This window comes from Papilio xuthus, unplaced genomic scaffold (genome assembly GCF_000836235.2).
Source record: "Papilio xuthus unplaced genomic scaffold, Pxut_1.1 DF827679.1, whole genome shotgun sequence".
Taxonomy (NCBI): domain Eukaryota; kingdom Metazoa; phylum Arthropoda; class Insecta; order Lepidoptera; family Papilionidae; genus Papilio; species Papilio xuthus.
Window position 1 is genome coordinate 1,653,856 of NW_013530970.1, and position 15,375 is coordinate 1,669,230.

Sequence of the window (15,375 nt, forward strand, 5' to 3'; positions counted from 1 at the left end):
TAATTTGACCTAAATAAAAGAAAAATATTTACACAACTTTAAATATAACAATATAGAAAATGTGCATTTTATATTTTGTAATCTTTTCATTGTGGTGTATTCCTTACCTGTACATCTGCAAAAAAATAATAATTTATTAGTCATTTGAAAAAAATCACATAAGTATAAGCTAAATCTGACTAAATCAGACCTATCATTTAACATTATCACGTTATTATCAAAATAACACATTCGGCTCGTGTTAGGATATCATCATATTGACTATTGTAGATTATGTTATCATAATACATCTAAAATATCATTATTACATCAACTTCCTACATAAACTTTGTTAACGGAAGTATGCTATTAAAATGTCTCGGTTTAGAACTAAAATCTAAAGCAGCAAGAGGAATGGAACATTCCTAAAGGTTTCTCCAGATCTGTTTAAAGGGTTATTTATTTATTCCTTACCTATTTTATTCACCATTTTGTAACAATCCTCATGATTCTGTAAATAGAAAAAAAATCATGCTTTTATTTCTAAATTAAAAATATATATATTTTTTTTACGTAATCATTATCAGGCCTATCATTAAAAATCACGTGTTAATCATAATAACACATTTCGGCTCGTGTAGATTCTCATCATTTAAATAACCAATATAACCTACAAAAAGATAACACGTTATCGGCAAACTTATCGATTGAGTAAACGCAAGAAAAAACTAATCTTATCGCAAAAGTTAAACGAAGATATTAAATGCAATCTTTGAAAAAAGCTTGCTCAGTTTTGACCAAACAATTCGAAAAGCTGTCACGATAAGGGCCACGTGTTAAGCTCGATTAGTGATTACGCTTAAATAAAGTTACAGTAACTTATTTGTTACAATTTTAATTATTTGCAATAACAAAACTTTAAATTTTAGATTAATTTAAAAAACGTTACTTACTTGTGAATATAATTGATGCTCAAAAGACGCATTATATTACGACGCTCAACCTCATTGTTCGAAACTTCAATTAAAAGGAAATCAAAGACAAAACTTTTTTTATACAGCAGCAGCATTGACAGAACGCTTTCCCGCCCCGATGGATGCCACAGATTATAGAACAAAAGACAAGTTCTCTATTTTAAAAAAGGAATTGGTTGGGGTTCGCCTATTTTATAATTACGGGTTAGCCATCTTTGACTATATTTTTTCACTAATTATTACATCATTAAAGCTTCTATTATTGTTTTGATATAATCAAGAGTTATAAAAGGTAATTTCCAGTAGGTTCAAATATCGACTGGAACTTAAATTGTTTGGTTCAGTAAACTATAAGATAAACAAATAACGTATACGATTACGAGTATCAAATTTTTTTTAAATATAATAGCTCTATTCGCTATTAATCCAATGTTATGCACGGTGCGTGAAATTGCCGGAAATTCTCTTTCCTTTAATATGAAGGCGAACGGTGGTTATGGTCATCTACAATTATTACACTACATTGCAAGTATTTTCTCAAATAAGATGGCTACCAAATCAACTTGGGGAATATAACATATATAATTTGAAGCACAATTACACCCATTGCCTATGGATAGTGGTTATCACAAATTTGGTCTTCCATAACGATATTAAAATCTGAACCACCCTTGAGATTTTTTAGCCCTTAACTCCGTAATATTATCTGGATTGTCTTATTTAAACTAACGACCAATACGCCTATGAACATGCGCTAGTCGATTGCATAATAACTATTACAATATCTTTCATAGATTCAATAAAACAATTTTTCGCTACAAAAACTTTACTACAATAACGACAAAGTCCAATACATATCATTCTTATACACTGATTAAGCAGGCAGGGATTCTAGGTAGCCTTTACATTCTTCCAGACTATGTTCTATATTTGTGCGAAATATTATCGAGACCCGTTCAGCCGTTCGCATTTATAAAACTATGAAGTGTGACATAACATTATAATGATTGACCTCTGCTTCGAACTTAAAGGCATATAGCCAATATGAAAACATATACGCATACATAGAATAGATATACAACTATGTATTTCTATCGATCCACTACATTGAGAAGACGAATTACATACGTAGAGGTATATACGTGTATAAGCAGGGCGGGGCCCTTAGCTAGACTCCTAGTCTAGTATAAATATTTTTAGACCGTCGTATAATTTAGACAAGACCCAGTATTTTTGCGTCACACGTGTATGATTTGCATTTCATGTGATTACGTCATGCATTTAGTTGAAAAGAGGACGTAAGATCAAACCTTTTACTCACAAAAAAGACTGACCTTGAACGAGATTTTTATTTTATTTCATATGATATCAAAGTTTTTGTCCCAAAATATAATAAAAGTATTAGTTTTAAATCAATAAACTCGATACAGACGCATGTGCCTGTTTTTATCGTAGATTCCCTTACTAGAATTTATTGGTATTGGAAAGCTACAATTTTTTTTGAAAAAAAAAAAATCATACCTGATCTAAGAGCAGGTACCTTTTCGACCACATCTGTAAACAGCTTCAAAAAAGTTTAAAACTTCGGTGAAGCTGTTAACAATGTAAAACTATGATGACCACAATTTATGCCTTTTTTTAATTAAACCAAGATTTATCAATTTCTTTTAAAGCCATTCAAACAAAACATTACCTTATCAATTTTTTTACTAAAACTAATGTTAAAGTGGTTATAAAAATTAAAAAGTGTATTGTTTTTTGTACTGCAAACAATATTTGTGTACATTTGCCTGATGTGGTTCTTATATAGTCACACTAAATAATAAGTAACTTTTACATTGTATGGATCTAACTATAAAAATAATGGTGATAAAATAAATAAGGGAATTTACTTATTATGGTCTTTTATTAAATAAAAAAAAATACAATTTTATTTCTATAAGTACAGTAACAATTTAGTAAAATTTACCAAATCAACACTCCAGTCAGACCTGAGATCAGAATGAAATAAGACCAATGTGTTCTGCAATTTGTATCCAGGTTTGCTGCTTGCGTTCCCTGGCCGGGGCGGGGCTGGCATTAGTAGGTACTTGGAATCATTATCATTAATATTCTCTTACCGAATAGTCTATAATCAAACTTATTGACAATCTTAAACAATAATATCTAAGGTAATATACAATCATTACACTTTCAAAACTAAATTGATTTTTTTACACAGCAGACAAATGTAATCAAAGATGAATGCAATAAATTAAAAAAGAATGATTTAAATAATAAAAAGATACCTTAATGATTAGGTAAAATTACGCTTTAATCCAAAGTCTTGATTGAAAACAAGTAAATATTTATTATACCTTTTTTTTAATTTTGAAATTTTAAAAACTACATCTAATACACATTCAAATAGTTCCACTAAATAATTCAATGTGACAACGCAGATCTCTTAAGACTTACAATCACATTTTGTGACATCACATTAAAAACAATAGGATTTATATTCATACAAACATTGTGAAGCAGTATGTAGTTATTTCCACAGAGTACATGTTTGATTGGACACCTAGAAAGGTAATATACACGGAATTTACATCTTAAACTATGACATATGTTTGTAATTTGTAATATCTTATTATTAGAATAACTTACATTATCATCCACACTTAATTGTCACTAAATCTTTGCTTCCCAATGTGTATATTTTAAATAATTATGACAATGCATTTAACTCTATTTACACAATACTGCTTTATAACATGAAGGTGCATCACTTTAAGGCTACATTCGTGACCGGCGTCAGTGCGATTTTTTTTTTAACTCTATGTAATGTTATTTGCCTTTTGCCGTGATGGTTACATTTGATTTAGGTTGTGGAATAATTGTTATTTCGTCACTAATCTTCAACGGCTTCAGTGTAGCTTCTGTATCAGCAGGCTTTGATGGTGCGGCTGCCGTCTTATTTTTGTCCATAACTCTCTTAGCAACCACACTATGGGCAGAGTACACATGATTCTCAAATTGCTTGTACATACCAAATGTTGCAGTGCATACTGTACATTTGTACGAAAGGTGTGCCGGTTTTAATGTCTTATTGTGATCTCTGGATACATGGTTGAGTAGTTTCCACTGGTAGACCCTGCCGCACACGGGACATCGCCCAGCATCTTTGCCTTTGTTAGCCGCTTCCTGCATGGAACTGGTTACCAATCCATGAGCACCCAACAAATGCCTCTCAAGTCCCTGATCTGTAAAGAACCTGTATTGACATTTCTGGCAATTCAGTGGTGGTCTATTGTATATCATTTTAGGATGAATTTTCACTTTGTGTATCCATTGCATATGATTTCTCAATTGTTCCAAGTCTTTGATATAACCATCACATATTTCACAGATAACAAATGACGCTTTCGAGTTTTGCGGTATTTGAGATGAGGATGGTTGCGGTGCTCTGGGCAATGGAGTAATTGATATCTTTGGAGTCGCCGATGTATTATTTCCAGCTTGATTATTTTGCATCATAGGATAATTAGTAATGGATGTTCCAGTAGGATTGTTATGCATAATCATTACTCCACCGCGTAAAATGGGTACGCCTGAAACAGGTGGCCGCACAGGATTAGTCATAGGGGGACGGCCTCGTGGTCTTCCTAAAACTGGCATGGTACCCGAAAGGTTAACATTAACCTGATGCTGTGGTCTACCCATGTTATTAACACCAACTTGAGACCTACTGAAGTTCTGTTGATAAGGTATTATATTATTCCGAGGTCGGTTTAACTTTGGTATTTTTGCTGGAGGTTCCCACTCAAGTGGTGGTGCTAAGTTAAATTCTGGTTTGAATTTCTTAGCGCACGAAATGTGATGTCTCGCTAGCTTAGTCTTACTGTTATCTTCAAAGTGACAATTGGGACATTGCTGGTAAGCCGGTGCCCTTTCAAGCCTGCCTCTGATATTGTGTTCTGCCTCCATGTGAAACAATATATCATGTGGACTGCGAATCTCAAATGGACATGTGTTACATTTGTAAATATTATTCTTCATATGAGGTGCTTCTAAATGATGGGCCATTATGAGCATAGATTCTGTCTTAAAACTACAAAATTCACATTTCTTTTGTTGGAGTGCATAAGGAGCATTTGTCTTCTTACTGAACTCTAAGTTCTGTGTGAGGGATACAATTGCAGACTCAGTGGCTTTAGTACTACGTCCGGATTTCTTTTCTTTATATAATTTTCTATTTTGGTGCTTCAGTAAATCGCTTTGAACATATTCTTGAACAAGATTAAGGCCAATGTTAATAAAAAACTGTCCAAGAGAGCAATCAAAGTAACTGTCACCTTTACCCATGAGGCCTTTTGATATAATACTAATAGGATCCTTCAACTCTGCATCATCTTTTTCTTTGATTACCACCGTATCATCATCAGATAGGGCATCCTCATCAGATTCACTTGAAGATTCACCATCCCAGGAATCATCATCATCTGTATTAGGTCTCCTTCGTTTTTTCTTATCTGGTTTCTTTTCTTTTGGTGGTTCTTCCATCTCTTTCTTACTCTCCTTGTCACTGTCACCTTCTTCGTCACTCTCAGACTTGTCATGTTTACCCTTATCTTTTTTATCTGCACTCTGCATTTTCTCCAGATCTTCTTTAAGTTTAACTTCATCTAATTGTTTTCCTAATTTGTCAACAAATTCTCTAAATGGTTTAACTGAAGGTTTCTCATATACATATGGAACTATGAATGAAGGTGCTTCAACCACAAACATATCATCAGTCAATGAGGGCAGTATATTGGGTTGAGGCGCTGTGGTTGTATTGTTTTTTGATGAGGTGCTGCCCTTGCAACTTACTGGTGTGATTGTGGTGCCTCGAGCAGCTATACTTTGACATAAATTATGTGCATCAAAATTGCTAGTTGATGATTTATTTTGTACTGATGTATTTTTACCAGACATTATAGAGTTTGTATCAATGATAACTACAGTGGGTTCCTTATTTTCACCTTCATTAGATTTACTCTGTTTTGATGTGAGGTCAGCTAAACTTTTAGCATCACTAATAACTATTGGTTTGGACTTCTGTGCTTGGTTAAGGGGATCCTCTGCAGACACTTCTTCAATGTCTGACTCATCTCCTCCATTTTCTACAGCTTCTTCATCTTTCTTCTTCTCTTCCTCCCTATCCTTAGTGCTCTGCTGGGATTCTTCTGAACTGTCATTCGAGTCTGTACTAGAACTTGATGAGTCGTCATCATTAGTCACTGCACCATCATCTTCATCACTAGTGATCTCATGAACCTCAGGGCTAGGTGATCCACCATTGTGGCTCTGAGGTTCAATCTCATTTTCTGATTCACTACTTTCGTCCTTGGGTTGGCTGCCTTGTGACGTATCATCGTCTCCTTCAGTGCGATCATCTGCGAAACCAAAAACATACAAGTTCATTTTCAAGCTTATTCACGATTTTAACGCCACAACACGTATTTTCTTTCACGATTATTATATCGTTATGTACATGGTAGATTCAACGTGTACACTAATATTAAGCTCTTCTAAACTATGAAGGTGTCTTTGCCGGTATCACCAACGTCGTTATAGGACGTTAAAGATGGTAACTGCTGCCCTAAAATAGGATTTGAACAAGTAGGCCTTAACCTAAAACTTTCGTTAGTTAGGTGTTGATCACTAATTGATGTAAAATTAAAACTTAAAAACAAAATTTTATTTCAGTATATAATGACATTAAATCATGTGAAGTATGAACCGCCATATGGGATTCCATGGCATTGGTCCGAAAACATAATTCTATCATGTTTGACAAAAATTATTAGCTTATTTTAAAACAACTACTTAAATGCAAATATTATCCCATTGATTAAATACCTGTAGCTGTAGATATCGACATTTTCTTGCGATTTTATATCAAAAATCAAAAAAATAGCACAATAGCACAGTAGCGGAAACCAAACCAAATCAAGCTGTCATTTAAAAGGTTCTTTATATGTCATGTTCAGAAAACGCCGAGACGCCGTCACAATATCTTATGCCGAAAGAAATATGGCTATTCTATGAATTTTTAATGGAAACAAACTATATCATTAAAAATATTTTTCCAAATTCTTGAATGTTATTGTTTGGTTATTTTATTTAATTTGAACTATTTTTTATTGGGAGCACTCTGATTCAAAATGGACACTGTAAAGAGCCTTTCTTAAAAAAAAATGCGGGGGAATGGATGGATGAGAAGTGAGATCATGGAGGGGGGGACGCGATGTCGAATAAAGAAGAGGCGTAGAAGCGCATTTAAAGAGTAAAAACATTACTAAATTTCAATTTTAACGTTGTATACTCTTGTACGTTATTATTACCAAAATTCAAAAATTTTATTTGATTTTGTATTATTTCTTACATAAATTGTGTGAAGTAAATATTTTATCTGTAATGTTATATAATTTGTTTTCCAAAACATACTACGATCCTAAAATACACTAAACTATAATAATTACTATCTTCGTTACAATTAAGCTTAACTAATCGGATAATTTACGTTGTAAATTTAAATTAACGATTGATTACATGAAACAAAATTTCGAATATTAACATAAAGAAATATTACATTATAATGCTTTGCACGTTTGTAAGTATTGTTTGGTATAGCCATTAATTTTTGATATTTTTTTGCTATATTAAGATTTATAAAAAATTATTGTTGGACTGGTAAGATGTAACACGCAGTTAAATGGTGCCAATATCTGAATACAGCTCTTGATTGCCTTTCGTAAGACAAAACTACGGACATGGTAACACTGATGGAGCAAGCTCAGTTTCCGGTTCCGGTTGCTGCAAATAAAAAGGCGGGTCTCAATTTATATTTTCCTAATGTATTAGTCATATCCCCCTGAATTCACAAATGTTTTACTTACAAGTAGCCCACACCGTAGATACGTAATTGCAACATGTCTCGGTCCTTTACAACAGAGGGTAGCTCTTTTCGTGATACCTTGTTAGTTCTAGTTAGATAACAGAGTTACGCAAATCTTCATCACTCCCGACAGTACCTAGTCGCGGTATGAGCACCGCGGCCACACGTTGACGACAAGTGAAAAATGGACCTAGCTTGAAAATTTATGCTTAATGTAACTATGTGTTCTTCCAGATTATGGTGTGTATCTGTGCCAAATTTCAGCGAGATCAATGCCGACTGCATTTTAGAGAAACAACAAACATCCATCCTTCCATCGAAACATTCAGATTTCTTATTTTAATAAGATTCACGCATCCTCGTCGTAAAGCTTATTTAATAGAAAAGTAAAACTACAATATAATGGTAAAACAATACTTTATTGTCATGAAGATTTTGATTCATTTTAGCCTTATCGTAAACAATAAATAAAAGTAAAATGGTTAGTAAAAACGATATAATTAAATTTTAAATAAACTTAACATTAATCTTCACTTTTCTCTACTTCTTGTTCATTTTCTTTTAATGCTTCAAGAACAAAATTTTCATCTGGTTTCCTGATTAATCCCATACTTTCAGCGGCATCAAGGCATTTCTGTGCCAATTCAACAGTTTTCTTCACTTCAGGATCTTCTAACTTTGTTAAGGCCATTAATATTTCCATGACATCGGTTTCGAAAATTCTGACAGCAATATCTTTATCACCAGATATAATATTGTACAACATATATGTGCCTCTGTACTGTATTTCTTTATTTGGATTAGCCAGTAAGACTCTAAGGCTCTCCAGCCAAGCTTGACAATCCAGTAATTTTCTACAGCAGGATTTGCTAACTGACGTCAGAATGCACAACGCTCCTGCCGCCGCCATAACTGTGTCCATATCTTCTTCTTGACACAGTAGATATAAAAATTTACATTTATCATTGTTAGCTTCATATGTTTTTATTACTTCTTCCGATTGTAATAAGTTGCAAATACATTGCGTTGCCGCTCTTTGTAACATAACATGCTCTTCAAACATATATTGTTCTATCTTTGATAATCCACCTTCCTTTAAGATTCTATTCCTAGTTGTCTCATTCATACCAGCCAAATTGCATAAAGCCATTAATGCTTCAAAGTTCTCCAATGCAGTACAATCTGGATGTAATAGTGCAATCAAAGGTCTAACTACTTCTAAATTTCTTTGACCAGGGAATGCAACTTCTGGGTTAATTGTAATTCCAATCCTTGCTAGAGCTTGTGCAGCTTGCTTCTTCCCATTCTGTGTACCCTCTAAAGACATAGGTATCAAGATTTTTGCTCCACCTTGTTGCACAACAATACCTCGTAATTCTTGAAGACTACATATAGCATTAAATACTCTAGCAATAAGTTCCTTAGAATTGTGACTTTCAGTTTTAGATAATGCCACTAAAGCTGTAGTCACACCAGCCTTGCAGAGAACTGTTAACCTTTTGTTAACAAAGTCAGGGTCATCAAGTTCATGCTGTTCAGGTATGTGATGCTTTGCAAATTTAGCTAGTTCCAACATTTCAGGCATGACTTCCTGCTTCTCATAGGCATTGCACAAATTGACCAATGTCGTAACCACACCATAGAGACAAGACTGGTCGCCAGTCTTGGCTAATTCAATAAGGGACTGTATGGCAGCTTTGTCTTCCACTAATTTTTCTTTTACATCAGCATCCAAAGTAAGATATGAGAGGCCTTCAGCTGCCCATTTTCTCATGTCTTTCTCTTTAGCTGGATTAACCAAAAACTTTCTACAGGCTTCAGCAAGCTTTTTGGTAGAGCCATCTGCAAATGGTCTGATTGAAGCATCATCACCACCGAAACTGCCAATCTTACACAGACCCACAAGAGCTCTCACTCTAACAGCATCGTTTTTACTGGTATATAGCTTTTTAAGAATTTCAACACCTTTATTGATAATAGCTCTGGCTTTATCTTTCTTGGATGCTGCAGCAATCAAACATTCACAGGCTACTTTTTGCTGAAGGATATCTTCAGTTTGAGCCATAACAAGAATCATCTCCATTATTCCTTCTTTAGAAATAACATAATTGCCAACATCAAGTGGTCCACGAAGGAGGGAAGTGATAGCAACTGTCACTCTAACTTTTGATTCAAGGTCAGGTGACAGAAGCTTGTCTTTTACAAATTCATCAACTTGGTTATTAAATCTTTCTCGTGCTTCATCGTAATACATGTTCTCATATATTCTGGCGAGGCAAGCTGCTGCAATAGTTGCGGATGAAGGTGTGATGTTCATTGCCGATTCATATTTGTATTCTTCAAGTTCACTGCACACTTCAAGTAAACGTTGTAGACCTCTGATCTCTACAAACCTCTCTGCCCAGTTTATTGCGCTGTAGTGACAGTTTCTCATTATCAGCTCCATGATGGCATCTCTAGCCATACCGGAGATAACCCGGTTAGTTATAGAATAAGTCAAACATGTAAGCAATGTGTCAATTTCAGATTTATATTTTTCACATAACTGTTTGTCAGGCTTTGTATCTTTCTTTGTATCCATACCGGAGAATGTATTGAGTATAACTTGTAGACAATACTGAGCAGCATTAACCCTCTCCTCAATATCACTGTCAATTATTTCCAGGAACCAAGGTATGCCAACAACTTTAATAATACTTAGTGTGCGCTCTACATTTCTTTTACATAGCTGACCAATCACTCTTATTGCATTTATGTATATATCTGGATTCTTTTCTACTTTCAATAACTGCTGTATTTTTTGAACAACACCATTTTTAACCATAACATCAGCGGCTGCAGTTTCCTTAGCAAGTACAACTAAATTAGTCATAGCCTTCTGACGTTTATCTTTTTCTTCACTTATTTCAAATGCTAACTTAAACATTTGTTCAACTTTATTACTTGTCTGTGCATTTCTTCTCACCCGTTCTTGAACGATAGCATGTAGGCGAGATAATACAGGCTGTATAGCTTTATTTGCTGGATCCACAGTAAAAATAGTTTTAGCATCTCTATAAGCTTCTTCAAACCTTTCCTCGCTTTCCAACGCTTGTGCACGTCGAAAAAGAGCTTTTGGATCTTCGGGTACAATTTGTAAAGATTCGTCACAGTCTTTTATAACTTTTTTGTATTCCTTTAACTTAAGATAGGCTGCTGCTCGATTTTTCAAAAAAGTTGCTCTATCCCGGCTATCTTTTTCAGATAAATTAATCGCTTTAGTGTAAAGCGACACCGCCTCCTCATAGTTTTCTGATTTAAACGCTTCATTACCTTTATTCTTGTAAGTTTCGGCTTCTTCATTGTTAACCCCCATCTTCGATCGAAAATGTGTTTATTAAGTTAGCACCGGGTAAACTTTTATATACACGCAGAAGTTTCTGGCACACTGTAGTACATTCTATCTGTCTCTCACATATGGTTGGAAATAGAACATTTATTTTTACCTTGGTCTGTAAATGGATACATGAAATAAAAACCTATATGTATTACAGCTGTCTGGTTGACAGTTTAAGTTTGTTGCTGTCAGCCAGTCGTCAGCTGTCACTGTCACTGCAACAATTCCGTTCTACAATCAGATGAAAGGAAATGTTTATTTTTGAAATCCTATCAATGCCATCTCAAATTTACATTGCAAAATGCAATCAATAAAAGAAATTTATCAGCTTGATTATTACTTACACAGAAATTTTAAAGAAATAAAAGGAAAAAGTCAACCACAACCATTTTGCAATGTATAGTTGCCTCAATATCTCTCGAACAAGTTGTACATTTTTGAATAAAATTCTTTTGGAAAACATAACCTCTTACAATTATAACATGTAAACTATTAAAATCCTTATTGCTTCCATTACGAAATTTTATTATAATCCGTTACCTCTTCGCCTCCATACCAGAATCGTACCATATTTTTTACGATTAACATTAAATTATTATATCGTACCAAAGAGTGCTGCAATCTTGCTCTTTTGCTCCACTCTTTAACTCTTTGGTTGATTGTCTTTGATTCTCATAAAGTGTGACCTACGACTTACAGAATTTAAAAAAATTTGTGAATTTAATAAATCATAATGGCTGCAATTAGCTTATTAAATCCTAAAGCCGAATTTGCGAGAGCAGCTCATGCTTTAGCTTTAAATATATCGGCTGCAAAAGGCATTCAAGATGTAATGAAAACTAACCTAGGCCCTAAAGGCACAATGAAAATGTAAGTAATTCTATCTTAAGGTATATGATTAACAAATTAAATGCGGTATACTGTATTTTTCGTAAAGATTTCACTATTTAATATTGAAACCTAGTTAAATATTTAGTCATTATACAGAAAAATTGTGTCTAAACATTCATGTGTTTCCATCACGCACTACCGGTTGTCATTGCTGCATCATTTATATATAGTATCTTAATTTATATTTTAAATAAAAAGAAAGTAAACTAAAAACGCTAATAAATGCTCAATTTATAAAGACAATGCAGTTAACAACATTTAACATGATCGTGTTTAAACGCATAGTAATTAATATTTAATTTTATTTATTAGGTTAGTGTCCGGTGCCGGTGATATAAAGATAACCAAGGATGGTAATGTATTGTTGCATGAGATGCAAATCCAGCACCCAACAGCGTCTCTCATTGCACGTGCGTCAACAGCCCAGGATGATGCCACTGGAGATGGAACCACATCTACAGTATTACTAATTGGAGAGTTACTGAAGCAAGCTGAAATTTACATTAGTGAAGGTAAATTTGTAGCTTCACTTTGGGTATAGGTGATACAATATTAAACAATATTTTGTATTACTTTGTTCAAGGATTTTAAACATTTAATTTCAATCTTATAGTATTAAGTAAACTAAAGAATGACTATACATGGTGGTTATAAAAAAATCAATTTGGTGTTGAAAAAAATAAATTTTGTTTATGTTAAATTCTATTTTGTACTACATGTATGTTATACATTTTTACAGGTTTACATCCTAGAATAATAACGGAAGGCTATGATTTAGCTCGCAACAAAGCATTGGAAGTATTGGAGTCAATGAAATTACCAATAGAAATTAATAGAGAGAACTTATTAGACATCGCTCGTACATCACTCAAAACTAAGGTAAAGATTTTGTCTTAGTTATTTTTGTAATATTTTCTATTCCAAATTAAACTATAACTTGTGTTATTTTCTAACACCACTGAAACAAATTACATCAATTATGTGATACTGAAATTGTGAGCAAAAAGTCATTAATACAAAAGGGTGATATTATAATAACTACTAGCAGCCTGCGATTCCGTCCGCGCGGAAAGAAAAAAATACTTCATAAACTGTATTCTATATCTGTACCAAATTCCATCAAAATCTGTTGAGCTATTCCAGAGATACCTTCAAATAAACAACCATCCATAGAAACATTTGCATTTATAATATTACTAAGAAGTAAGAGTGGCAAAGAGTAGGTCTAAATTAAGAACAGTGTAAATTAAAAAAAAATATTGAATATTTAGGTGATACATTGAAAATCAATTATTTATTGTTCAAGGTCCATGCCAGTTTGGCTGATGTGTTAACTGATGCATGTGTGGATGCAGTTCTGGCTATAAGAACTGGAGACAAACCAGTAGATCTTCACATGATTGAGTTAATGCAGATGCAGCATAAGACTGCAACTGAAACAACACTTGTTAAAGGTAAGATGCTTACACTTCATCTACTTGTCTTTAGTAAGTTTGTAAAGGAATCTCGCTTCTGCCCCCTCAAGTCTGGAAATTCTGCATCTGCCTTTATATTTTTTACGGAGTAGTAACGATGACATTCAATACAAGTGCTGAGACTAGTTGATAAGACGAAGAAAGAAAACAATAAATGTGACAAGAAATACTAAGAACATTTTCATGATATGGATGTCATAGATTAATGCAATGCAGAAAATCCACTCCAAATGAATTATTACTCTTTAATTTGGTGTGGTGGTAAATACGTATATAATTTTTGCCTTAATCAACTTAGATATGAATTAAAACCTTAGTTTTAAATGGGTTATTGTAATTCTTGTATAGAAATGTGTGTAAAAACACTTTTAATATTGTAGCATAAAATGATTCATACTTTTCCAGGTCTGGTCTTGGATCATGGTGCCCGTCACCCCGACATGCCGAAGCGCGTTGAAAACGCCTACATCCTGACATGCAATGTCTCCCTTGAGTATGAGAAGACAACTGTTAATTCTGGATTCTTCTACAAAAACGCAGAGGAGAGAGACAAACTTGTCGCAGCTGAGAGAGATTTCATCGATCAAAGAGTTAAGAAGGTAAATATGTAGTTATTTTTGTTCATTACCAATTATTTCAACGTAAACTGTAACTACAAAATGTTTTTTTGTTGCAAAAATTGTGGTCCATTATGTTTTGTCACATTGTCATAAATAATCCTATTGAATCCAACATTTCATCTTATTTAATTTTTTAGATTATTTTATGTAACTAAGATTGAATATTCTTTCCAGATCATTGCTTTGAAGAAAAAAGTTTGTGATGGTACTGACAAGACCTTTGTCATCATCAACCAGAAGGGTATCGACCCACTGTCTTTAGATGCATTCGCCAAGGAGGGCATGATCGCACTCCGCAGAGCTAAGAGGCGTAACATGGAGCGTCTGGCGCTGGCTTGCGGAGGCTCCGCCATGAACTCAGTAGATGACCTCACTGAAAGCTGCCTCGGATACGCTGGACTGGTCTATGAACATATCCTGGGAGAAGAAAAATACACCTTTGTAGAGGAATGTAAAAATCCTCTATCGGTCACAATTCTTATCAAGGGTCCCAACAAGCACACTCTTATTCAAATTAAAGACGCCGTTCGCGATGGACTTCGTGCTATTAACAATGCTATCGAAGACAGAGCAGTAATAGCAGGAGCAGGTGCGTTCGAAATCAAAGCTAACTTGGAATTGCAAAAGTACAAGGACAGTGTTAAAGGCAAGGCACGTCTTGGAATACAAGCTTATGCTGAGGCTTTACTCATTATTCCCAAAATGTTAGCTGTCAACTCAGGTTATGATGCACAGGATACAATTGTGAAGTTGCAGGAAGAGGCACGTCTCAGTCCTGATGCGATCGGTCTAGATTTGAGCACTGGTGAAGCTATTAAACCACGCGATTTGGGTATTTTAGACAACTATATCGTAAAGAAGCAAATTCTTAACTCTTGTACTATTATTGCTAGTAACTTACTTCTTGTGGATGAAATTATGAGAGCCGGAATGAGTAGCCTCAAAGGTTGATTGAATTTTTAATTTATGATTCATCTCTTACATTACTTATATTTCTTTTAATTTACTTTAGTAACAATGTAACAATAAGATTTGTGCATTTCATATTCTTTAACTATGTAATAGCTTATGTGCCTACATAAAAACTTTAATAAATGCTTTAATAATATAGTGGTTTTTTTTAATTTCGTCAACA

At 34.0% G+C, this 15,375-nt stretch overlaps 3 protein-coding genes across 4 annotated transcripts; 1 reads left to right on the plus strand and 2 right to left on the minus strand.

Moving 5' to 3' along the window:
• Positions 1 to 2,856: 2,856 nt before the first annotated feature.
• On the minus strand, positions 2,857 to 7,252 carry LOC106117579 (zinc finger protein MEP-1). 2 transcript variants are annotated; one of them, XM_013311944.1, is made up of 2 exons: positions 6,840 to 7,252; positions 2,857 to 6,382 (listed from the first exon to the last, which is right to left on the minus strand). In XM_013311944.1, exons 1-2 carry the CDS (start codon positions 6,859 to 6,861, stop codon positions 3,783 to 3,785), a joined length of 2,622 nt encoding a protein of 873 aa, XP_013167398.1. In that variant the 5' UTR covers positions 6,862 to 7,252; the 3' UTR covers positions 2,857 to 3,782. The 2 variants fall into 2 exon arrangements, with proteins under 2 accessions (XP_013167398.1, XP_013167399.1); XM_013311945.1 differs by having other exon boundaries at positions 2,857 to 6,373; positions 6,840 to 7,251.
• A 1,026-nt stretch (positions 7,253 to 8,278) lies between these two features.
• Positions 8,279 to 11,435, minus strand: unc-45 (unc-45 myosin chaperone). The gene has a single exon (NM_001349051.1). The coding sequence runs from the start codon at positions 11,231 to 11,233 to the stop codon at positions 8,402 to 8,404; it is 2,832 nt and encodes a 943-aa protein (NP_001335980.1). The 5' UTR covers positions 11,234 to 11,435; the 3' UTR covers positions 8,279 to 8,401.
• Positions 11,436 to 11,903: 468 nt separating this feature from the next.
• On the plus strand, positions 11,904 to 15,348 carry CCT6 (chaperonin containing TCP1 subunit 6). Its single transcript, XM_013311950.1, has 6 exons — positions 11,904 to 12,124; positions 12,458 to 12,657; positions 12,885 to 13,024; positions 13,452 to 13,599; positions 14,026 to 14,219; positions 14,415 to 15,348. Exons 1-6 carry the CDS (start codon positions 11,988 to 11,990, stop codon positions 15,189 to 15,191), a joined length of 1,596 nt encoding a protein of 531 aa, XP_013167404.1. The 5' UTR covers positions 11,904 to 11,987; the 3' UTR covers positions 15,192 to 15,348.
• The last annotated feature ends 27 nt before the right edge of the window (positions 15,349 to 15,375 follow it).